The sequence below is a fragment of the Nerophis lumbriciformis genome, linkage group LG28 (genome assembly GCF_033978685.3).
Source record: "Nerophis lumbriciformis linkage group LG28, RoL_Nlum_v2.1, whole genome shotgun sequence".
Lineage (NCBI taxonomy): Eukaryota > Metazoa > Chordata > Actinopteri > Syngnathiformes > Syngnathidae > Nerophis > Nerophis lumbriciformis.
Window position 1 is genome coordinate 26549755 of NC_084575.2, and position 24915 is coordinate 26574669.

Consider the following 24915-nt stretch of genomic DNA (forward strand, 5'->3'; position numbering starts at 1 on the left):
CATGACATCATCGTGCCAAGTGCGTGCTCTTTCAGTCAATTAGTGCGCATATATACAGCCCGGCCCCCGGCAAAACATTTTTTAATTGTCATTTTGAAGAATTCATCTGAATGTGCATAAACTATTTCTGTTCAAAATTGTTAAAAATGTCACATGTCAAATGTTTAAATATTAACTGTCAGTTTACTGCACTGTGCCAACTGTACTACTATATGAGTACGTATTTTCTATATGTATCATTGACCGGGCTAGCATGCTAAGCATTACACTAGGAGCTAAGTACCATCAAACTGAGCATTCGTTGCACAAACATACTAGCTTTGTTAGACACGATCATAGACTTTATTGGACAATATAGTTTACATATGAAATGTCCATTTCCATTTATTACAAATAATAAGAAAACCTAAATGCCTGACTTACCTATCAAGGAGGAAATTAGCAAGTTTGGCGTCAGATGAAAAAAATCTTCTCCGCCTTCAATCGTCTCTATCTTTCAAAGGCATCCCCGATACAAATCCTCATTTTGTTCCTGGCTTTGTCATGAATAAGTTGTGAATTGTAACAAGGCCTTTTAGATTCACTAAGGTCTGACATGTTTAGTAGCTTTACCAGTGGCAGTAGCTAGTCGAAGAGGGCGGTGCGTAACTGGCAACCTGGATTCGACACACTCACAGGCTTTTTAATTGGTCAAACGGTAGCGGCCGGGACATCGAAATGAAAACAATAACAAGATTTTGGGGCTGTAAATCTAATTTTGAAATAAGCATATCCCTGCTGAACTACTGTATTCAGTTATAGAGGTATTCGAAAATAACATGATTTATTAATGCCTTTTGACATATCAGGGCCATTTAATGATGACTTGACATGAAGTTTATACATATGGCTTCTTTAAGATAAATCTGCCAGTCGTGTCTTTTGTTAAGCCCTTTAAAGCAGTGGTCCGCAACCTTTTTGTAACTGCGGACCGGTCAACGCTTGAAATTTTGTCCCAATGGACCGGGTTGGGGGGGTATGTTTTCTTTAATTAATTTATTTATTTTTTGTCATAAAAAAATACAATCATGTCCGGACTGTATCCCTTCCAGACTGTATTGATCTATATTGATATATAATGTAGGAACCAGAAATATTAATAACAGAAAGAAACAACCCTTTTGTGCGAATGAGTGTGAATGGGGAGGGAGTTTTTTTTGGGTTGGTGCACTAATTATAAGTGTATCTTGTGTTTTTTATGTTGATTTAATAAAAAATAAAATACAATTAAAAAAAATATATATTTTTTTTTATTTCTTGTATCGATCCATGGACCGATACCGGGCCGTGGCCCGGTGGTTGGGGACCCCTGCTTTAAAGTGTTTATAGTGTAAGTTACCGTATGCACTTACAGTATTACACGTCAGCTGTTCGATTGCAACATGCAACTTAGTTGTATTTTTGATAACCACATTTGGAGTCGTTAAAATTGCCATGTAAAACCGCAAATGCTAAACATGTATATGGCATATTCAGTGTAAATTAGCATCGAGCTAGCATGAAAAGTGGAGCCTTTTTTTTCAAGCGCTTTGTATCAGGCTTTCTTGCTTTGTCGGCGTGGAAAATTACAATATTACCCAGAGGCAGTCCACTATGAATACACTTGTTTGCAGAGTCCGCAACCGGACGCGGCGTCACCTGCAACGACGGTACTCGAAATGTTACCGTTTGAATCTACATGAATCTGTACTCGGTAGTACCGACGGAATCCGGCTTGTAACTATAAAAGTACAAACTCCAGGTGTATTGAAGCTCAAGTTTAGATTACCTGCAATTAAAATGCATGTTTGACTCTGCCTTGCAAAACAGAACATGTGGTGGAAAACACTGATTTTCATTTGCAGCTCTCTTGAGAATCCACCTAACATTTGTATCCTCATTCTGTGAGCAGTCAAAGAAAAAGAAGACCTTCATCCTGACGTGGAGTCCCAGGGTATGAATGACGACACTTTTTGCGAATATAGGTAAGTGACAACCTCCGGAGCAATACTTTACGTTTACACTCTTAAAAGTCTTTCCTCCTCTCTTAGTTCTTCTCTTTATGTCCCCCCTACCCACAATTCTCACTGAAAAGGGAATGTAACATGCATGAGACTGACAAGGAGCCCCATACTTCTTCTGTAGAAGAAATTTGATGGTGCTGGGGGATTGGAACGTACGTGATAAGCAGCCGTATCGTCGTGAGCTGTGTGCACATCAGTGTTGTTGCAGTGGTAGAACTAGTTATGGTTATGCACAAGGCGGTTTCTGACCAGTCGGCACTAGGAACTTTTGGGGCTGTTTTATGTCCCCAGAAAGGCTTATTTTTCAGAATAATATTTCTATTAATGACTTATTCTGAAATGATGATTGACCAAAAAGAACGTTCCTCAAACTATAAGCCATGTTTCCACCAACCCGTACAGTTCCTTTCCCAGCCTTCTACAATCCCAATCTGGTTCGTTGGAGGGACAGTCACAATATTGTAAACCGCTAGTAAAATGAACTAAGGCCCCTTCTACACTAAGCCAGCTAAGGTTATCCAGGGTAAATCCCACCTAACCTTATCCTTGTTCACACACAATGGTGGTTTAAGACCCCTCACCTACCGTCCGTCCGCCGGCGCTAACCGGACCTTGTCAGGCTTGGTCAAAAGATAGGACTCAGATGCAGAGTAGGGATTCATTTGGCAGGCTTTTATTTTGAAAGCTTCCTTTCACCTCCAGAGTCAGGGCAATTCAATATAGGCTATAACTAAACTAGTCGGCGAAAAAGGTTCCAAAAAAAGGAACAACCGAAAATCACAAAAACAATAACGAACTATACTTGGCGCCGTATGTTCTATGAAATGTATTATAAACAAAAAACGCTCCAACAGGAGGAAGAAACAATGGCTATGAAACTTCTACAATGTTAACAAAATATGACACTCAAAAAAGTTAGGAAAAGGAAGAACTGTATGAAAAACTGAAAACTCACCACTTCGGCTGCAAAAACTAAAAAACACAAAATCACTCAACTGAGGAGGAGAAAAAGAAAACTCAAAATATCAACGAAGGAATTCAGGATCAAGGTATTCAAACTCGAGACGAGGCAAGGCATGGACAGGAATCTAGAGAGGCACGAATAAACGAGACAATCTGGCACAGAACAAAGGGAGGCGTGGGCTTACAAGACACATGAGGGTAATGGGGGACAGGTGGAAACAATCAGGGGTCAGGGATGACGTCAGACTGATGACACAAAAGGAAGGGCAAGTGATCCGAAACGAGAGGAGTTACTTTTCAAACTAAAACATGCAATTCACAAGACACAATAAACCAAGACAAGACATCCCTTACCGTGGTGTGACAGACCTAGTACGCATGCGCGTAAAATGCGCACGTCATAATCAAATTTTTATTGGACAAGTGAAAGTAAACAATGTGATAAAGAACATTTTACAACAATCAATCTATCCATCCATTTTCTTCCGCTTATCAGAGGTCGGGTCGCGAAGGCAGCAGCCTAAGCATGGAAGCCCAGACTTTCCTCTCCCCAGCCACTTCGTCCAGCTCTTCCCGGGGGATCCCAAGGCTTTCCCAGGCCAGCCGGGAGACATAGTCTTCCCAACGTTTCCTGGGTCTTCCCCGTGGCCTCCTATCGGTTGGACGTGCCCTAAACACCTCCCTAGGGAGGCGTTCGGGTGGCATCCTGACCAGATGCCCGAACCCCCTCATCAGGCTCATCTTGATGTGGAGGAGCAGCGGCTTTACTGTGAGCTCCCCCTGGATGGCAGATCTTCTTACCCTATCTCTAAGGGAGAGCCCCGCCACCCGGCGGAGGAAACTCATTTCGGCCGCTTGTACCCGTGATCTTGTCCTTTTGGTCATAACCCAAAGCTCATGACCATAGGTGAGGATGGGAACGTAGATCGACCGGTAAATTGAGAGCTTTGCCTTCCCGCTCAGCTCCTTCTTCACCACCACGGATCGATACAGCGTCCGCATTACTGAAGACGCTGCACCGATCCGCCTGTCGATCTCACGATCCACTTTTCCCTCACTCGTGAACAAGACTCCGAGGTACTTGAACTCCTCCACTTGAGGCAGGGTCTCCTCCCCAACCCGGAGATGGAATTCCACCCTTTTCTGGGCGAGAACCATGGACTTGGATTTGGAGGTGCTGATTCTCATCCCAGTTGCTTCACACTCGGCTGCGAACCGATCCAGTGAGAGCTGAAGATCCTGGTCAGATGAAGCTATCAGGACCACATCATCTGCAAAAAACAGAGACCTAAACCTGCAGCCACCAAACCGGATCCCTTCAATGACCTGACTGCGCCTAGAAATTCTGTCCATAAAAGTTATGAACAGAATCGGTGACAAAGGGCAGCCTTGACGGAGTCCAACCCTCACTGGAAACGTGTCCGACTTACTAATGCGGACCAAACTCGGACACTGATCGTACATCAATCTAGGGATCTAGATATCTGGTCAGGACACTCCTCACTCTTTTGCCTTCACCTTCATTGTCCATTCCTTTTTGGTGACTTTATAAACTCTGGACCTAGACGTTGAGTCCGCGACATACATGGCGGACAAAAACTGATACGGTCTGCTTTGCCAGTCCAAATGCATTCGATGTTTTCCGTAGTCTTCCCTCGATGGCCAGGTAATACAAAGCACACTCTACCTTTTTTTTTTTTATCACATCCACGGGATCCCGCATTCTCGTTGACTCTCCTTCGACAAATGGACACAGTTTTTCAGTAAATGGAAGCACAGCTTCCATTTCCACAGAGTGAGGGAAGAGTGGATCGTGAGATCGACAGGCGGATCGGTGCGGCGTCTTCAGTAATGCGGACGCTGTATCGATCCGTTGTGGTGAAGAAGGAGCTGAGCCGGAAGGCAAAGCTCTCAATTTACCGGTCGATCTACGTTCCCATCCTCACCTATGGTCATGAGCTTTGGGTTATGACCGAAAGGACAAGATCACGGGTACAAGCGGCCAAAATGAGTTTCCTCCGCCGGGTGGCAGGGCTCTCCCTTAGAGATAGGGTGAGAAGCTCTGTCATCCGCGGGGAGCTCAAAGTAAAGCCGCTGCTCCTCCACATCGAGAGGAGCCAGATGAGGTGGTTCGGGCATCTGGTCAGGATGCCACCCGATCGCCTCCCTCGGGAGGTGTTTAGGGCACGTACGACCGGTAGGAGGCCACGGGGAAGACCCAGGACACGTTGGGAAGACTATGTCTCCCGGCTGGCCTGGGAACACCTCGGGATCCCCCGGGAATAGCTGGACGAAGTGGCTGGGGAGAGGGAAGTCTGGGCTTCCCTGCTTAGGCTGCTGCCCCCGCGACCCGACCTCGGATAAGCGGAAGAAGATGGATGGATGGATGGATGGAAGCACAGCTGACCCGGACATTCGAAAGCTCTCTTGCCGTCTGAGATGTGTTGTATCCCAAATAGCTGCAATCGCGTGTTTTCTTCTCTGAAGGTATCCATGTGTGATTTCCATACATGTAGAAGAAGGAGAAACACAGGCTTGTCTGGATGACTCGCCTCTATCTTTCCAGTGGATAACTCCGGTTGTTATGAAGCTGGCTGTGGTCTTTCTGATGTCACTTCCTCTCCGAACTCAGTTTGTAAAAGATCAATGAGTCCATACAAAGCTAAGAGCCGGAGATTCAAGAAATACACGGCGCACTTATCCGTGTAAAAAATTATCCAAGGAGGAGAATCTTAAACAATGGTTTAGTGTGGCTGAAACGGGGCTTAGGCTCAATAATTATTCGTTTAAAGGGTTATCCGGCTTAGAGTTGACGTAGCCTAAGAGGAACATACAATCTCGTATCTGGAAGGCATTGTATTGTATATGAGCAGTAGGATCCGTATTGGATTTCACACGGTACACATTAGGTGATGGACAGGAAGTGTGTCACGTGTCTACTTTGTAAACAAACACAGTGCAACCCAGGTCTTGGCCATCAAGATAGTGTCAAGAAGAAGCCAGCTTCAAAACCCTTCTTCCTTTGTGAAAGTCTCTTGTTTGGGAACACTTCGCTTTCCCTGTGAAATACGTGAACAGACAAAGGCGAGTGGATAAGATGGACGTAGCAACATTGTTCGGTTGAGATCGGGGGTGGGGTTACGGTTGTCGAACCCAATGCCTGCGACATCATTTTATGTGGCCCGCAAAAACAAATTTTTGCTAAATGTGTCAATTTTGACAGGAAACAATTGTACCGCATCCAGCCGCAGTTCTAAACTCAATACTAATTAATGCAAAAAGCTGTCCAAAGCATTTTTTTTTTTGTCATTTTTTAAATTAATTTTACAGTAGCTGAACTTGAATATGTTTGTCACCTTGACTTATGATTGCGAGGCAATTTTTTTCAGTTTGTTGCAGGGCCGCTAATCACTATGTGCAGAAGTTGGTGCTGGGGTGATAAACAATCATAGAGGGATTAAACTTCCGGCCGGAGATATGTAAGGAAAACATCTAAATTAATGTTAAAATTCTTATTTTGCACAAAAAAAATTTGAACCAATTTATTTCAAATACTTTATTTTTATCAAATTAAATTCAAATTCAATTGAAAAAAAAAAGAAAAAAGTTTCACATAGAATAGATAGAAATGTTGTCAACTTTAAGATGCACCAATAGAAAGAAAGGGATTCATATGGCCCCATTCGTCACGGTTTCCCTGACACATGAAACGTGACAAATCCGTCAGGGACTGCTGTCCGTCTTGAACCCCAAGATGCAGAGATGGCAGGCGTAGCGCAGGAAAACATGACTTTAATGTCAAAAGGAAATGAAAGGAAAACAAGCAACAGGAAACAACCAACAGGAAAACAGGATAACAGGTTACAAGAATCAGGCAAATCTGTCAGGGACTGCTGTCGGTTTTGAACCCCAAGATGCAGAGATAACAGGTGTAGCGCAGGAAATCATGACTCCAATGTCAAAAAGGAAATTCAGGGGAAACAGAAACCAGGAAACATGAAAATAGGCAACAGGAAACAGCCAACAGGAACCAGGAAACAGGATAACCGGTTACAAGAAACAGGCAAATCTCTCTGGGACTGCTGTCAGTTTTGAACCCCAAGATGCAGAGATGGCAGGTATAGCGCAAGAAAACAATACTTTAATGTCAAAAGGAAATGCAGGGAAAACAGGAACCAAGAAACAGCCACCAGGAACCAGGATAACAGGTTACAGGAAACAGGCAACAGGATACAGTAATCATCAAGCCCCGACTGGAGGGCGAGGCAGGCATAAATAGTAGCCTGACTGGCAACTGCATTCAGGGAGACATGCATGAAATGGAACCAAAATAAGAGTGCTGACAGGAAATAAACCCAAACTCAAACACAACCAAACTGTCAGTACCAAGCCTGACACTATCCGCTTTAGCCGGCAGATGGTGGGAGACTGTTGAATATCTTAGAATGTGTTTTGTGGCAATTCCAACTTTGACCACAGTGTCAGTTGCTATAGAGAGTGGCGCTTTCCATCATTTTCAGGAGACTGCATCATGAAAAATCCACCCAGGAATGGGGCCATATGAATCCCTTCGCTATTGTACCAGAAATGTTTGTGTTTCCTTTTAAAACATTAAACCTGTTCACACAAACGCTAAGACATTTTTTTATCGTGTCTCGAATTGTGAAAACTTTGCATTTTATGCTACTTACATACATTTTCATGGAAAAAAAGAATTTGAGCTAATCTCAGCACACAAGAGTCAATCCAGAGAAAGGGATTTTATAACCAAGGCAAGGGACACTTTATTTATCATTCAGAAAATACCGTTATTTTATGAGAATTTTGTGTTCACATTAAAATTGTTTCAGTCCAAATATTGTTCTTTTTTAGGCAGATTTAGATTATATAATATGTAATTTACTGTGATTAATCATGATTAATCCAAATTCAAAAGTATAATGTATCTGATTTAAAAAAAATGATGAGAGCACTCGTGAAACCTTTGTTGATGGTAAAAGGTAAACACATTTTTACACAGGTGATGTTGCAGTACTTTAGTTATACAAATTAGACTGTTACATCCCCAGTGCAGGATGTATGTGATTACTCTCAACTATTTTTATTTTTTTTGGTATGCAATCTTTAGTGTGCAATATATTTTTTTCATTGCTTTTTTTTTAGTTTTTCATTAACTTTTGTTACTGTAAGTAAAAATCTACACTAGAACCACTTAATATCCCCATTGTGGGATACATTTAAAGTAGAGATATCCGATAATATCGGCCTGCCAATATTATCGGCCGATAAATGCGTTAAAATGTAATATCGGAAATTATCGGTATCGGTTTTTTTTGTGTTTTTTTTTTAATATTATTAAATCAACATAAAAAACACAAGATACAGACTTATTTCTGTTATTAATATTCTGGTTCCTACATTATATATCAATATATATCAATACAGTCTGCAAGGGATACAGTCCGTAAGCACACATGATTGTGCGTGCTGCTGGTCCACTAATAGTACCAACCTTTAACAGTTAATTTTACTCATTTTCATTAATTACTAGTTTCTATGTAACTGTTTCTATATTGTTTTACTTTCTTTTTTTATTCAAGAAAATGTTTTTTAAAAAGTACCTTATCTTCACCATACCTGGTTGTCCAAATTAGGCATAATAATGTGTTAATTCCACGACTGCATATATCGGTTGATATCGGTATCGGTAATTAAAGAGTTGGACAATATCGGAATATCGGATATCGGCAAAAAGCCATTATCGGGCATCCCTAATTTAAAGTCTATCCTATTATTTCATATTTCAACATGACAATTTTATTTATGAACAATATCCTAATGTTTGAACAATATTTTTTTTTTCTGCCATAATCTCTATGGGTAATTGCAAGTAATTTACAATACAAAGACATAAAAACATTTTTTTTTTTTTTTTTTTTTACCCAATTCCAGTCTAAACAACTGTGAGAAGGTGAAACAAAACAGCGACTGCGTTAACGTAAGCAAAGTGTACTACTTGGTGGAAATGGGGCTGTTGTACTAAAAGTTGACACACTCATAGAGAGTTGTTTTGACACACTGTATAAAAGAGTTCCTTCGGTCACAAAGCGCCTACGGTGTGTTGTGAGCATTTTCATAGACATTACATCCTGAAGGGAGCTGGAGCTTTGCTATCGTTTCCTGTTCTGATGGCGATTTCCCAGACACACAGCAGGAAGCTGAAAGCACGATTTGAAAGTAGCTCTTCTCCAGGACGGTATTACCCGTGCACGTTTCATTAATCCCGTAGCAGTCCCAAGTCCGAGAGACTACCAACACCGCATCTCAGCAGGCACAACGTTGAGAACTTGTTGATAGAAGTCCTATGAATTTTGGTAATTTTCCAACCAATATCTTCCAACACAAATGCAACTTTGAAAACAACATGCTGTTTGTCAATGTCAGGTTGTGACGTTGATTTGACCGTTGAAATGTGGTCATCTCCCAACCAACAACGTGGATCTAACGTTATAGACAACAACGTTGTCTCAATTTACAAATGCAACTGTTTTGCAACGTTGTTTAGAAGTCCGTTTTAAAGGACACGTATGGATAATCAACGTTGTATCAATGTCTTGTGCCTGCTGGGGTGGGTAGTCGAACAATTCCCCAACCTATAGAATGTACACAGTAAATAGTGTGAAGCACAATGTGGCTCAGTGTGACGGCATATTCACTCTCACTGCATGAGCACATTGTCATACCTTGTTCTTGTACAGTATTGTGCACTAGTATTGATGGTGCAGGTCTATGGTGCATAATGTGGTTTGCTAGATAGTTTCCCATGAGTTGTTTACCGTAGTTGTAGTCGGTTTAAACCAGGGTTGCCAATGGAATCATCCCGTATTTAGAAACAAAAGTACCATATTTTCCGGACAATAGGGCGCACTTAAAATCCTTGTTTTGTCAAAACTCGACAGTGCGCCTTATAACCCGGTGCGCCTAATGTAAGGAATAAGTTTGGTTGAGCTTACCCACCTCGAAGCAATTTTATTTGGTACATGGTGTAATGTATAACAGGTGTAGCGCAGGAAATCATGACTCCAATGTCAAAAAGGAAATTCAGGGGAAACAGAAACCAGGAAACAGCCAACAGGAACCAGGATAACCGGTTACAAGAAACAGGCAAATCTCTCAGGGACTGCTGTCGGTCTTGAACCCCAAGATGCAGAGATGGCAGGTATAGCGCAAGAAAACAAGACTTTAATGTCAAAAGGAAATGCAGGTAAAACAGGAACCAAGAAACAGCCACCAGGATAACAGGTTACAGGAAACAGGCAACAGGATGCAGTAATCATCGAGCCCCGACTGGAGGGCGAGGCAGGCATAAATAGTAGCCTGACTGGCAACTGCATTCAGGGAGACATGCAGGAAATGGAAACAAAATAAGGGCGCTGACAGGAAATAAACACAAACACAGAAGAAAACTCAAACATAACCAAACTGTCAGTACCAAGCCTGACACTATCCGCTTTAGCCGGCAGATGGCGGGAGAGTGTTGAATATCTTAGAATGTGTTTTGTGGCAATTCCAACTTTGACCACAGTGTCAGTTGCTATAGAGAGTGGCGCTTTCCATCATTTTCAGAGTTGTTTACCGTAGTTTTAGCCGGTTTAAACCAGGGTTGCCAATGGAATCATCCCGTATTGAGAAACAAAAGTACCATATTTTCCGGACAATAGGGCGCACTTAAAATCCTTGTTTTGTCAAAACTCGAACCGGTGCGCCTAATGTAAGGAATACGTTTGGTTGAGCTTACCCATCTCGAAGCAATTTTATTTGGTACATGGTGTAATGATAAGTGTGACCAGTTGATGGCAGTCAAACATAAGAGATAAGTGTAGGCTGCACCGTTTGATGTGCTTCGACATACGAGTATGATTACGGTGTGTGTATAAGGTAACTTTTCTTACCTTCTGATACCTGCTGATCTGTATAAATTCTAAAAAAATTGCGCGCGTCCGCCTTTGTAGTCCGTGCCGACTACTATGTTACACCATAGTCGATAAGATTCTTCTTTTTCTTTATCTTCTTGTTATGGGACATTTATCCTCCGCTGTTGCCATTTCTAATATAAAGTAGCGTAAAGTTCTTACTTATATCTGTCAGTAAACTCGCCATGAAAGCGCTAAAACATACCGGTGTAGTGAGTTGACATTATTCACCCAAGGAACTTTAGTTATTAAAAGTTCCCAGTCGGACGGTTTTTCACGGGACACATTTCCGGTGTTGTTTCCGGATGAGGAGATGCTGCTCCGCTGTTGATTTAAGTAAATATTGAATGCCATTAAAACAGTTAGCTCCATCTTTTGAAACTTCTTCCACTCCCGTCCTTGCACGCTACACCGCTACAACAAAGATGACGGGGAAAAGACGCTGCCGAAGGTGAGCCACGTAAATAAGACCGCCCACAAAACGCCGCATCCTGAAGCGATTGTCAGAAAGCGGCTTGAAGACATAATTGCCAACCCTCCCGATTTTCCCGGGATACTCCCGAATTTCAGTGCCCCTCCCGATAATCTCCCGGGGCAACCATTCTCCCGAATTTCTCCCGATTTCCACCCGGACAACAATATTGGGGGCGTGCCTTAAAGGCATTGTCTTTAGCGTCCTCTCTATAGGAAACTATTATATACTGTATGTCTCCGTTATCCATAAGTTTTTATCTATAACCCATAAAGTAGGCAGGCACGGAGCTATTTCTCAGCGTGTGTTTATTCCAGCCGGCATGTTAATACACTGACACACAACATCCGGATTCCCATCATGCATTGCTTCAAAACTATGGCAAGTAGTAATGTCCAAAAACATAACAGAGACGAAGTAGAAGGACAAAGAAGAGACATGGCGACGATGAGTAAGAAGAAGTAGTACGCTTTCAAGTTCCAAAAATGATTGGAAAAAATAATTTCAGTTCATCCAGGACAGCTCCAAGGGGAAGGAGTATGCTGCCTGCAAATCTTGTAGATCAGACTTCTCCATTGAACACGGTGGCCGAACGGATATACTCATTCATGAACGGATTGTTTATATATATAAGAAATACTTGAAAATATATACACCCCCCCATCTCCCGAATTCGGAGGTCTTAATGTTGGCAAGTATCCTTGAAGACGATCTGTAAAACATAATCCATACTTGCCAACCCTCCCGGATTTTCCGGGAGACTCCCGAAATTCAGCGCCTCTCCCGAAAACCTCCCGGGACAAATTTTCTCCCGAAAATCTCCCGAAATTCAGGCGGAGTCAGGTCCATAATAACAAATATTTTATTTGAGTATTAACCCACAATTTAAACAGCATACCTGCCCAATCATGTTATAACTGTAGAATGATGGAGGGCGAGTTCTTGGTTTCTTATGTGGGTTTATTGTTAGGCAGTTTCATAAACGTCCTCCCAGCGCGGCAACAACAAACAACAACAGCAGTCACGTTTTTCGTCTACCGTAAAGCGGTTCGTCTGCCGTAAACAGCAATGTTGTGACACTCTTAAACAGGACAATACTGCCATCTAGTGCAAATGATGAAAGCACTTTTGTGCGTGCCACACAGCAATGCATCATCAGAGAGGGTGTTCAGCATGGTTCGAAAAATAGTGACAGAGAATAGAACAAGGATGGACAATTCAACCCTTAACTCAACAATGAGTAGATGAGTGTTATGTGTGTGTATATGTGTCAATAAGTGAACACTGAAATTCAAGTATTTATTTTATATATATATATATATATATATATATATATATATATATATATATATATATAGCTAGAATTCACTGAACGTCAAGTATTTCTTATATATATATATATATTATCTATATATCTCCTGATGATTGAGGGAACCCCTCATGAAACAGGCCTGTAGAGATGAAGTAGTCTTGTGATTTTTTCCCACACATACATATATATATATATAATCTATATATATATGAAATACTTGACTTGGTGAATTCTAGCTGTAAATATACGCCTCCCCTTTTAGCCACACCCCCAACCACGCCCCCGTCCCACCCCGACCACGCCCACCCCTACCCGCCTCCCCCCACCTCCCGAAATCGGAGGTCTCAAGGTTGGCAAGTATGACATAATCTATGCAAAATGTTGACCAAAGAACCACCATTACATGTTATGTAGACCACAAGGAAGTGTTTTACATTTAGAAAAAACAAAAAAAATATGACTCCTTTAATGCGCCTTATAATGGTCCGTAAAATTCGGTAGTCAGGATGTGAATCCTACAACAACTCATGATTTCAGTCCGATTCTTGGGATGATTATTCGGTTTAGAATTGACTCTCGCATTACCGTATTTTTCGGACTATAAGTCTCAGTTTTTTCATAGTTTGGCCGAGGGTGCGACTTATACTCAGGAGCGACTTATGTGTGAAATGATTAACACATTACCGTAAAATATCAATTAATATTATTTAGCTAATTCACGTAAGAGACTAGACGTATACGATTTCATCGGATTTAGCGATTAGGAGTGACATATTGTTTTATAAATTGTTGCGTTTGGACCAGTTGTTCCTCCCAGGGAATTCAAGCCACAAGTCGCTCCCAAGCTCTTTACGACACTTAAAGCTGAGTAGAAAAACCACCAGAGACAGAATAGGTATTTTGTACTATATTTGCAAAGCTTTGCATATACATTGAGACCAGTCCAGCATAGAACATTCAATCGCGCCGCCAAGATGGTCTGCCCCCCCCCCCCGAAAAACCCTCTCCCCTCTTAAGTCTCTCTCTCTCCCACCCTCGCACTCATGTCTCTCCAGCCAAAACACATGCCCATTATCTCTCTTTCTTACATTCCTCACTCAAGGTTAAGCACACCGTTTTTTGCAGACAACCAAAAGACCACAATTGGAAGAAAAACACTAGCTGTTTTGTAATATGATTATGAAATAAAAGAAGTAACACTTAAATTCGGATATATGTAAATATCTGCCTCCGACAAAACGTATAGCATGTTCTATATGTTATAGTTATTTGAATGACTCTTACCATAATATGTTACGTTAACATACCAGGCACGTTCTCAGTTGGTTATTTATGCCTCATATAACGTACACTTATTCAGCCTGTTGTTCACTATTCTTTATTTATTTTAAATTGCCTTTCAAATGTCTATTCTTGGTGTTGGGTTTTATTAAATAAATTTCCCCCAAAAATTCGACTTATACTCCAGTGCGACTTATATATGTTTTTTTCCTTCTTTATTATGCATTTTCGGCCGGTGCGACTTATACTCCGGAGCAACTTATACTCCGAAAAATACGGTATATTGTTTGGTATAAAAAGCTCTTCTTGGCTGCTGACGTTTACGTGCAAAACAAAGAGTTTTTTTTTTTTTAATCGATTCTTCAAAATTGTGAACAGATTTATAATTGGAATACCAAAGAATTGCAATATGGATGATCTCTTTTCAGCACCCTTACAGTATAATGCAGGGGTGCTCACCTTTTTTCTGCAGGCGAGCAACTTTTCAATTGATCAAGTCGTGGGGATCTACCTCATTCATATATACAATTTATATCTACTTATTTATGAAATATATGTTTTTGTTAATAAGTTAAAGGTGTTTAATGATAATGCAAGCATGTTTAACACAAATAGTTAATATTGTTAATAAATTAAAGGTGTTTAATGATAATGCAATCATGTTTAACACATAGTTACTATTGTTAATAAATTAAAGGTGTTTAATGATAATACAAGAATGTTTAATACATATAGTTAATATTGTTAACAAGTTAAAGGTGTTTAATGATAATACAAGCATGTTTAATACATATAGTTAATATTATTAATAAGTTAAAGGTGTTTAAAGATAATACAAGCATGTTTAACACATATAGATTCCTTTCTTTCATGAAGACAAGAATATAAGTTGGTGTATTACCTGATTCTGATGACTTGCATTGATAGGAATCAGACAGTGGTGCTAAAAACGTCCGCATTTTCGAATGGAGGAGAAAAAAATTCCTCCTTTCTGTCCAATACCACATGAAAGTGGTTGGTTTTTGGCATCTTATTTATCCAGCTTCCGTACTCCTTTGTATACACTTTAAAAGAAATACATTGTCGGCAAACTCCGTAGCTTGCTAGCTTGTGCACGCCAGCTTTCTGAGACTCTTGTTTTGTTAGCACAACTCTACAACTGTGCAGTCGGTCTTTGGAGTTTTGACGACAGGTACGGCGCCAGAGTCTGTTGAAATAAAGTGTTTCTCGCCTTCCAGTCGGTAATTTTAATGAGCTGGCAGCAGCCAGCGTCATCTCAGAAGACCCTCGGGTGCCGTGAATGTCAATCAAGTGACGAAAGTGACGTCATAGTGAAGATTTATGATCGCTCATTTTTTATACTATTTTTTTAATGCCTGGCTGGTGATCGACTGAAACACCCTCCGAGATCGACCGGTAGCTCGCGATCGACGTAATGAGCACCCCTGGTATAATGTGTAACACAGTATAGTACGCACAATTAATACATGACCTTTCAGACAAACTCATTGATGCATATTTCTTGTAAGCCGTGGATTGAGAAATTTCAGCGCTAATCAAGATCACTTTGGCCCCGTTTCCTCTCTTAAAGCGACAACGACGAGAAGCCGCTGAAGGGCAGCCGGCACTCTCTGAGCAGAGAGATCAAAGCGGGGGACAGCGGCGACAGCCTGGTGGACTACGCCGAGGAAGACGCTCACTTCAACGAGGACGGCTCCTTTATAGGCGAGTACGCCGGCCGGAAGGAGAAGCGAGTGTCATCTGAGATCAAGGCCCCCGCTCAGATCCCAGCGTGAGCAACACAGGTTCCGTCCATCGTCCGCCGTGCACATACTTCAATGAAACCCGCTCAGAGGGACGCATCAAAGCAAACTCAAATCATAGCAATGCCGAGCACAAGCTGTGTCAAATGCAATGCGTCATTGCCGACAATACACTGCCGTCCTAATTCCACAATGCCCTTGATTGTTTGGAGCATTACTAAATACAATTGTATACTGTAAATAATTATAGGGTATATTATTCTGTATGTGAAGAGTGACTTTTTTTTTTTTTTATCATTATTACAGAGGGCTTGTATTTTTTTGTGATTGTTATTGTTTGAGCGACACTTATTGTTCAAAAGGCAACATGGTCTCTGTTTTTTTGAATGATCAATTAGTTTTGTCAAAATGCAACATTTACTTCGGGTATTCAGGACATATTCCTGAAATGTGATGTAATTTGATTGTAAATTTAACCCATTAACTTATTTTTGCAGCATTATTTACCGGACATATCACGGACAAATATTTGTGATTATTTGGGAGATGCTGCAAGTCAAGTTTTAGGTAACACTTTAGTATGGGGAACATATTCACCATTCATTACTATGAAAATTAGTAACATATTGGCTCTTAATTAGTCATTATTAAAGGGGAACATTATCACCAGACCTATGTAAGCGTCAATATATACCTTGATCTTGCAGAAAAAAAGACCATATATTTTTTTAACCGATTTCCGAACTCTAAATGGGTGAATTTTGGCGAATTAAACGCCTTTCTATTATTCGCTCTCACGTGACGTCACATCGGGAAGCAATCCGCCATTTTCTCACTTTCGTCGGTGTGTTGTCGGAGGGTGTAACAACACGAACAGGGACGGATTCAAGTTGCACCAGTGGCCCGAAGATGCGAAAGTGGCAAGAAATTGGACGAAATTTGTTCAAAATACGAGGCTGTGGGGAAAGCCGACGAAATGGTCAGTCGTTTGTTCCGCACACTTTACCGACGAAAAGCTATGCTACGACAGAGATGGCAAGAATGTGTGGATATCCTGCGACACTCAAAGCAGATGCTGACATCAACTCCAAACTGGACGGATCAGCTTTCAGGAAAAGAGGATGAGGGTATGTCTACAGAATATATTAATTGATGAAAACTGTATTCATTACTCGGGGTTTTACGTAAATTATTATACATAAACTGTGTTTACCAATAATTTAGCTTAAAAACATTTATTTTTGTCAATCATTCGAGTACATTCGGGTAGTCTTTTGTAATACAGTATTTTGTGTCTATTTAGGTATGGTTAACCTGAGTGCTGAAATCGTGGAAATATATATGTTCTTAGCACGCCTGAAATGGGCTGTCTGCACTCTCAAAGTGCATGTTGTTGCCAAATGTATTTCATATGCTGTAAACCTAGTTCATAGTTGTTAGTTTCCTTTATTGCCAAACAAACACATACCAATCGTTGGTTAGAAGGCGATCGCCGAATTTGTCCTCGCTTTCTCCCGTGTCGCTGGCTGTCGTGTCGTTTTCGTCGGTTTCACTTGCATACGGTTCAAACCGATATGACTCAATAGCTTCAGTTTCTTCTTCAATTTCGTTTTCGCTACCTGCCTCCACACTACAACCATCCGTTTCAATACAAGCGTAATCTGTTGAATCGCTTAAGCCGCTGAAATCCGAGTCTGAATCCGAGCTAATGTCGCTATACCTTGCTGTTCTATGCGCCATGTTTGTTTGTGTTGGCTTCACTGTGTGACGTCACAGGAAAATGGACGGGTGTATATAACGATGGTTAAAATCAGGCACTTTGAAACTTTTTTTAGGGATATTGCGTGATGGGTAAAATTTAGAAAAAAACTTCGAAAAATAAAATAAGCCACTTGGGAACTGATTTTTAATGGTTTTAACCCTTCTGAAATTGCGATAATGTTCCCCTTTAAATACTCTGCATGGCCTTATTATACTACCATGAATTGATTAACGTGGACCCCGACTTAAACAAGTTGAAAAACTTATTCGGGTGTTACAATTTAGTGGTCAATTGTACGGAATATGTACTGTACTGTGCAATCTACTAATAAAAGTCTCAATCAATCAAAAACCAGCAAGCCATTAACTAAGAGTCTTCCCTCAATAACCTCAGAATTATTGCTTATTAGTACTAAGTAAGGAAAAGTTAAAGTACCAATGATTGTCACACACACATTAGGTGGCAAAATTATTTTTTGCATTCGACCCATCACCCTTGATCACCCCCTGGGATTTGAGGGGAGCAGTGGGCAGTGGCCATCATTTTTGGTGATTTAACCCCCAATTCCAACCCTTGATGGTGAGGTAATGGGTCCCATTTTTATAGTCTTTGGTATGACTCGGCCGGCGTTTGAACTCACAACCGACCGATCTCAGGGCAGACACTCTAACCCAGGGATAGGGAATCTATGGCTCTAGAGCCAGATGTGGCTCTTTTGATGACTGCATCTGGCTCTCAGATAAATCCTAGCTGACATTGCTTAACACGATAAGTGATGAATAATTTCGTCGGTAATCACAGTTTTAAAAATAACCACGTATCAGCCAGACTACAAAGCCATCAGCAAAACCAGAAGTTGCATTAATGGTAAGAAGTATTTTATTTATTATTGTTTACCTTCAGAATAACTGTTATTAAAAAGAAAATGAGACTTATTATACCATATTTTTGGAGTATAAGTCGCACTGGCTGAAAATGCATAATAAAGAAGGGAAAAAAAAACATATATAAGTTGCACTGGAGTATAAGTCGCATTTTTGGGGGAAATGTATTTGATAAAACCTAACACCAAGAATAGACATTTGAAAGGCAATTTAAAATAAATAAAGAATAGTGAACAACAGGCTGAATAAGTGTACGTTATATGAGGCATAAATAACCAACTGAGAACGTGCCTGGTATGTTAACGTAACATATTATGGTAAGAGTCTGTCAGGCTTGTCCCTAACAGTTTGGTCAAGTTTGAGTTTTTCCTCTGTCATTTCCTGTCAACGCTCTTATTTTGGTTATTTCCTCATTGTCTCCCTGAGTGCTGCTTCCCCTCAGCTGCGGCTGATTGGCACCTGGCCACACCTGGTGTCAATCAGCCAGCTGCTATTAAAACCTGCCTTCCCCTCCAGTCAGGGCTGGATTATTGTCGCTAATACTTGTTGTCACTACTACCTGTCATAATACTTGTCGTTGTAGCTCTGTCTACTTTTGTTCACTCTGCTCATGTCATAGTTCCTTCGTGTCACAGTAAGTGTTTTTGTTTCTTGTCGACAGTTAGCCTTTGTGTTATTTTAGTTCATAGCCAAGTTTGTTGTACGCCTTGTGCGCGCCTTTTGTTTGTTTTTTTGCTAAAGTGTTAAATTAAATAATGTTTTCTCGCTCAATGCCTGCCGTCATCTCTGCATCTTAGGGTTCGTCACCTACAACTCCTGACAGAGTCATTCAAATAACTATAACATATAGAACACACTATACATTTACCAAACAATCTGTCACTCCTAATCGCTAAATCCCATGAAATCTTATACGTCTAGTCTCTTACGTGAATTAGCTAAATAATATTATTTGATATTGTACGGTAATGTGTTTATATTTTCACACATAAGTCGCTCCGGAGTATAAGTCGCGACTTATACTCCGAAAATTACGGTACTCTAAAAATTTTGATCTTACTTAAAAATGCACGCATTTAGTTGTGTTCAGAGTAAAATAATATTATATGGCTCTCACGGAAATACATTTTAAAATATTTGGCTTTCATGGCTCTCTCAGTCAAAAAGGTTCCCGACCCCTGCTCTAACCACTAGGCCACTGAGTAGGTGTTGTATATGATTCTCCCTTTAATACAACTTAATGAATATGGTCTGTTCTTTTATAACAAAACACAAAACTACAATAACCCTAACCATTGGCGTTGTTAGGCCTATTTTAGGGGGGCTCAAGCCCCCCTAAAATATTCTTAAGCCCCCCTAAATAATTTGGTGTTATATATATATATATATATATATATATATATATATATATATTTTTTTTTTTTTTTTTTTTTTTAACAAATACATGCCAACATATTCATTATAAAGTGGCCCAAATATGAGTTTAAATAAATAATCATATAAACTGTCGTTATTCACTCAGTTTCCCCTCACTTCATAGCGTAAATCACCAAAAATGATTCCCGGGCGCGGCACCGCTGCTGCCCACTGCTCCCCTCACCTCCCAGGGGGTGAACAAGGGGATGGGTCAAATGCAGAGGACACATTTCACCACACCTAGTGTGTGTGTGTGAGACAATCATTGGTACTTTAAGGTAGAGAGCCCCTTTAGTGTGTCGGTATCCAATCCATTCCACTTGTTCATATAGAAAATGCCCACATCACTCAAAATCCAGTCCGCATTTTCTCTGCGACCTTGCCTGCGGTCCTTGGACTTGTTCATATAGAAAATACCAACATCACTCTTGTAGAATCTATATAAAGTAATATACATTAGCCTAATGTTAAAATAATGAAAAAAACATCATTAAATATATTTGTTTTATTGTATTGTTACATTAATAGCTGTTGTATTATTATAGGATGGCTTGTTAAACATGTAATAGGATTTTCAGAGGGAGGAAAAACCAAGACATTTAATATAAATTGTAAAATTAATAAATACATAAAAAGAAAAAGAAAAAAAATGGTTAAAAGCCATCGTCCCGGGGAGCATTCCATTTTGTCCTGTGCATTTTTAAAAATAATAATAACATTGAATAATTTCATTGATGATTTCATTCATTTCAAAAAATTATTTGTTTGTATTTTGTGTAGTTTTGTGCTCGTGCGCTACGTTCGCTCTCCTGGGGGCTAAGCCCGCCCTGTCCTTAAAAGCTAGTGACGCCCCTGACCCTAACCCTAACCCTTAAGTCTTTGTTACTTACAATATGTTCCCCTAGTGTCCAAATAACTCTAAATTAAGTCTTTGTTACTTAGAATATGTGCCCCATACTAAAGTGTTACCAAGTTTTGTTATGTCACTCACGGCATATATATCGGTGTTTTATTTTGAAACAGCCAAGTTTGATTCCCATAAAAACTTAACTGGCGTTCCCTGACAGAGGAAAAGCCAAAAGGGGGTAACAACTATTTGTATTATGTTATTTGACATCAAACACAGCACTACGGTCATTACATTTTGTAAAAAAAATAATTGTTTTTTTTTTGTTTTTTGCTGTATAAAATGGACTTTTCCGGTCATTGTTTTAATGACTTGTCTGCCGGGTTTCTCGTCATTGCGGTTTTTATGTGCAAATTTCTTACATAATTCACATGCCTTTAAAAGGAGACACTTTGCTACCTTTATACCTACTTCTATTGTGTTATCTGACATCAAACGTAGCATGACAGTCACTGCATTGTTTTGTAAAAAACTTTTCCATTGCATGTTCAGATGACTAGTTGGTGGTTTTTGATGTAATAAATTGCCTTTTCCTACATTATTTAAATGACTCGTCTGCCTGTTCGCTCCTTGTACACAGTGCATCCGGAAAGTATTCACAGCGTTCAGTATTTTCCACATTTTGTTACTGTATGTTACAGCAATTCAATCAATCATTCAATCAAAGTTAATTTATATAGCCCTTAATCACAGATGTCTCACAGGTCTGCACAAGCCACGACGACATCCTCAGTCCAGATCCACATCAGGGCAAGAAAAAACTCAACCCAATGGGAGCAACGAGAAACTTTGAGAAGGACTGCAGATGTGCACCGAATTTTATAAGCTAGCTACTTTAGCGTACTGGAGTACCATAACTTCGGAGGTGGTGACACCCCGGATAAGGACTAGATATATCAATTTACCGTTGCGATGCATGGGTTCATGTATTATTTGTGTAAGACCACAGCTATCAATTAAAGTCTGGAGCGCCACGCACGAAGGGTCTGATGGGGTATCCATATGGATCAATCAGTCAATCAATCAATCAATCAATCAATGTTTATTTATATAGCCCTAAATCACAAGTGTCTCAAAGGGCTGCACAAGCCACAACAACATCCTCGGTTCAGAGCCCACATAAGGCATACTTGCCAACCTTGAGACCTCCAATTTCGGGAGGTGGGGGGGGGGGGGGGGGGGCGTGTTTGGGCGCGGGGCGTGGTTAAGAGGGGAGAATTATATTTACAGCTAGAATTCACTAAGTCAAGTATTTCGTATTATATATATATATATATATATATATATATATATATATATATATATTCAAGAAATACTTGACTTTCAGTGAATTCTAGCTATAAATATATATTTATTTTATTATATATATATATATATATATATATATATATATATATATATATATATATATATAAAATAAATACTTGAATTTCAGTGTTCATTTATTTACACATTTACACACAGATAACACTCATCTACTCATTGTTGAGTTAAGGGTTGAATTGTCCATCCTTGTTCTATTCTCTGTCACTATTTTTCTAACCATGCTGATGATGCATTGCTGTGTGGCACGCACAAAAGTGCTTTCATCAAATGCACTAGATGGCAGTATTGTCCTGTTTAAGAGTGTCACAACATTGCTGTTTACGGCAGACAAACTGCTTTACGGTAGACGTGACTGCTGTTGTTGTGTGTTGTTGCCGCGCTGGGTCTGGGAGGACGTTAAAGAAACTGCCTAACAATAAACCCACATAAGAAACCAATAACTCGCCCTCTATCATTCTACAGTTATAACGTGATTGGGCAGGTACGCTGTATGCGGACCTGAGTCCGCCTGGATTTCGGGAGATTTTCGGAAGAAAATTTGTCCTGGGAGGTTTTCGGGAGAGGCGCTGAATTTCGGGAGTCTCCCGGAAAATCCGGGAGGGTTGGCAAGTATGACATAAGGAAGGAAAAACTCACAACCCAGTGAGAGTCGATGTGAATGACTATGAGAAGCCTTGCATCCGGTCTCTAGGGGAGACCGGATGCAATGGACGTCGAGTGGGTCTGACATAATATAGTAAGAGTCCAGTCCATAGTGGGGCCAGCAGGAGACCATCCCGAGCGGAGACGGGTCAGCAGCGCAGAGATGTCCCCAACCGATGCACAGGCGAGCGATCCACCCCGGTTCCGACTCTGGACAGCCAGCACTTCATCCATGGCCACCGGACCTGTGTGCCCCCCCCCCCCCCCCGAAACGGCAGATCAACTGGTCTAAAAAGGGGGTCTATTTAAAGGCTAGAGTATAAATTATATAAAAATCCCCCATTATAATTAGATTATCTGCGTGCGTCACTAGATCAGCGACAAAGGAGAAATATAACCTTAGGGGGAAATCTAATTTAAAACATTTGTATGCTCGTACAACACTTAAAACCTTTAGTATATTAGTATGTTGAATTAAATTATGAAACGGATTAACCAAAGAAATCAAACAAAACACCAATATGATTCAGTTTAAGAGACAGTTCAAACTACAAGTGTTCACAAAGTACACAGAACAAGAATTATGATAAACATCTTGAAACCTTTTTTTTTTTTATTGAGACAAAGATTATTTATGTATTTAATATTTATATGTTTACTATGGTATATTATTTATTTATTATTTATTTGTTCACTGTTCTGTTACAGAGATCAAGGAAATTGGATACAATTGCTAAAATGGGTAAGATTAAATAAGCTCTGCTTCTTCCGACTCCTTTTCGGACGTGCTGTAATGAAACAACTGGAATTGTGTGATGCATCACATTGTATCGTTTGCATGTTTGCGATAAACTGAAACGGAACTGAACTGAAACTCTGAACATTTGCTGATGAAGTCCGATTAGGGCCCAGAAGGGCGATGGATAACAAAATCTTAAATACTATTTTGAAAGGTCTTAAAAATCTTTTAATGTTACTTTGATTGAAAACATGCATAAACTTCAGTCTTGCTTTTAAATGTTTCAATTGTTTGAGGATGCTATAACGTACCTACAAAACGGAACTAAAATAGGCTACCTGTGCTGCCCGGTCAGAATTTAACAAGCACCACCAGCTAGTGTGGCGGAGCATAGCAGAATTACTTGCATAAAAGTAAAACATTCGGGATGAGTCCGTGTCAAAAGAGGCTGACAAACACAAACACTTGCACAACCATACAAGGATCAACTTAAGCCCCCCCAAAAGATTTCCCTGATTTCCAGGTTTTCCGGGACATTTTTCCCACTCTAAATGAATTGGATATTTTTCTAACTTCCACCATTTCCACATTCTTCAACCGATTCAAACCATTCCACCTTCAACATATTCCACTCATCCTAGACAATCAAACTAAAGTTTAACAAATTTCCAGGAATTCCTGTTTGTTTTCTAACCCCATTTCCAACCTTTTTCGTTTGACTAAGTATTTTACTTTTTTCACCCCATTTCAACTGTTCCACCATCAAAACATTTTTCTTAGTCAGGACTAAAAAAACAAGTTGGTTTAGATACTAGAAACAATCCCGGTTTTTCCGAAATTCCAGGAATTCCGTAATACCATTTCTGAATTTAAAAACTGTTACTACTTCAGCATTTCTTGACTGATTTAAACAATTCCAACACCAACCAATTCAGCTCATTAAGGACATTCTGTCAAGACTTGGTCCTGGGGTTTAGTTTTTCCAGAAGGCAACGGAAAGTTGGCTCGGGCGAGACGGGAATGTAAGTACATATTATTATTTTTTTACACTAACAAAGGACAAAAAAAAGAGTACAAACGAAAAGCGCGCACAGTGGCGGAGAACAAACTATGAAACCAAAAGACTATAACATTAATAAACAAAAACTTACTTGGCTTGGACTAAAGTAGCAGCATGAAAGATGGACATGAAAAAACAAGTGTCAGGAATGTGAAGACCATAAATGTGGGATGTCGCCAGAAAGACAAACTGAAAACAATGAACTTAAATACTACAGACATGATTAACTAAAACAGGTGCGTGACGTGACAGGTGAAAACTAATGGGTTGCTATGGTGACAAACAAGAGTGCACAATGAGTCCAAACGTGGAACAGGTGAAACTAATGGGTAACCATGGAAACAAGACAAGGGAGTGAAAAGCCAGAAACTAA

General features: G+C 40.2%; 1 protein-coding gene across 9 annotated transcripts in view; it reads left to right on the plus strand.

The window, feature by feature from the left end:
- chl1b (cell adhesion molecule L1-like b) overlaps positions 1 to 24915 on the plus strand; it is a 389182-nt gene that overhangs the window by 248348 nt on the left and 115919 nt on the right. For 5 of the 9 annotated variants that reach the window (XM_061923971.1, XM_061923974.1, XM_061923973.1 and 2 more), the window contains 2 exons: positions 1931 to 2003; positions 15635 to 17132. In XM_061923971.1, coding sequence (XP_061779955.1) covers positions 1931 to 2003; positions 15635 to 15839 — 278 coding nt within the window. In that variant the 3' untranslated portion in view covers positions 15840 to 17132. Of the gene's footprint in view, positions 1 to 1930; positions 2004 to 2113; positions 2195 to 11403; positions 11430 to 15634; positions 17133 to 21479; positions 21738 to 24915 lie in introns of those variants that run through there. The other 4 variants (XM_061923980.1, XM_061923979.1, XM_061923976.1 and 1 more) reach the window with 4 other exon arrangements.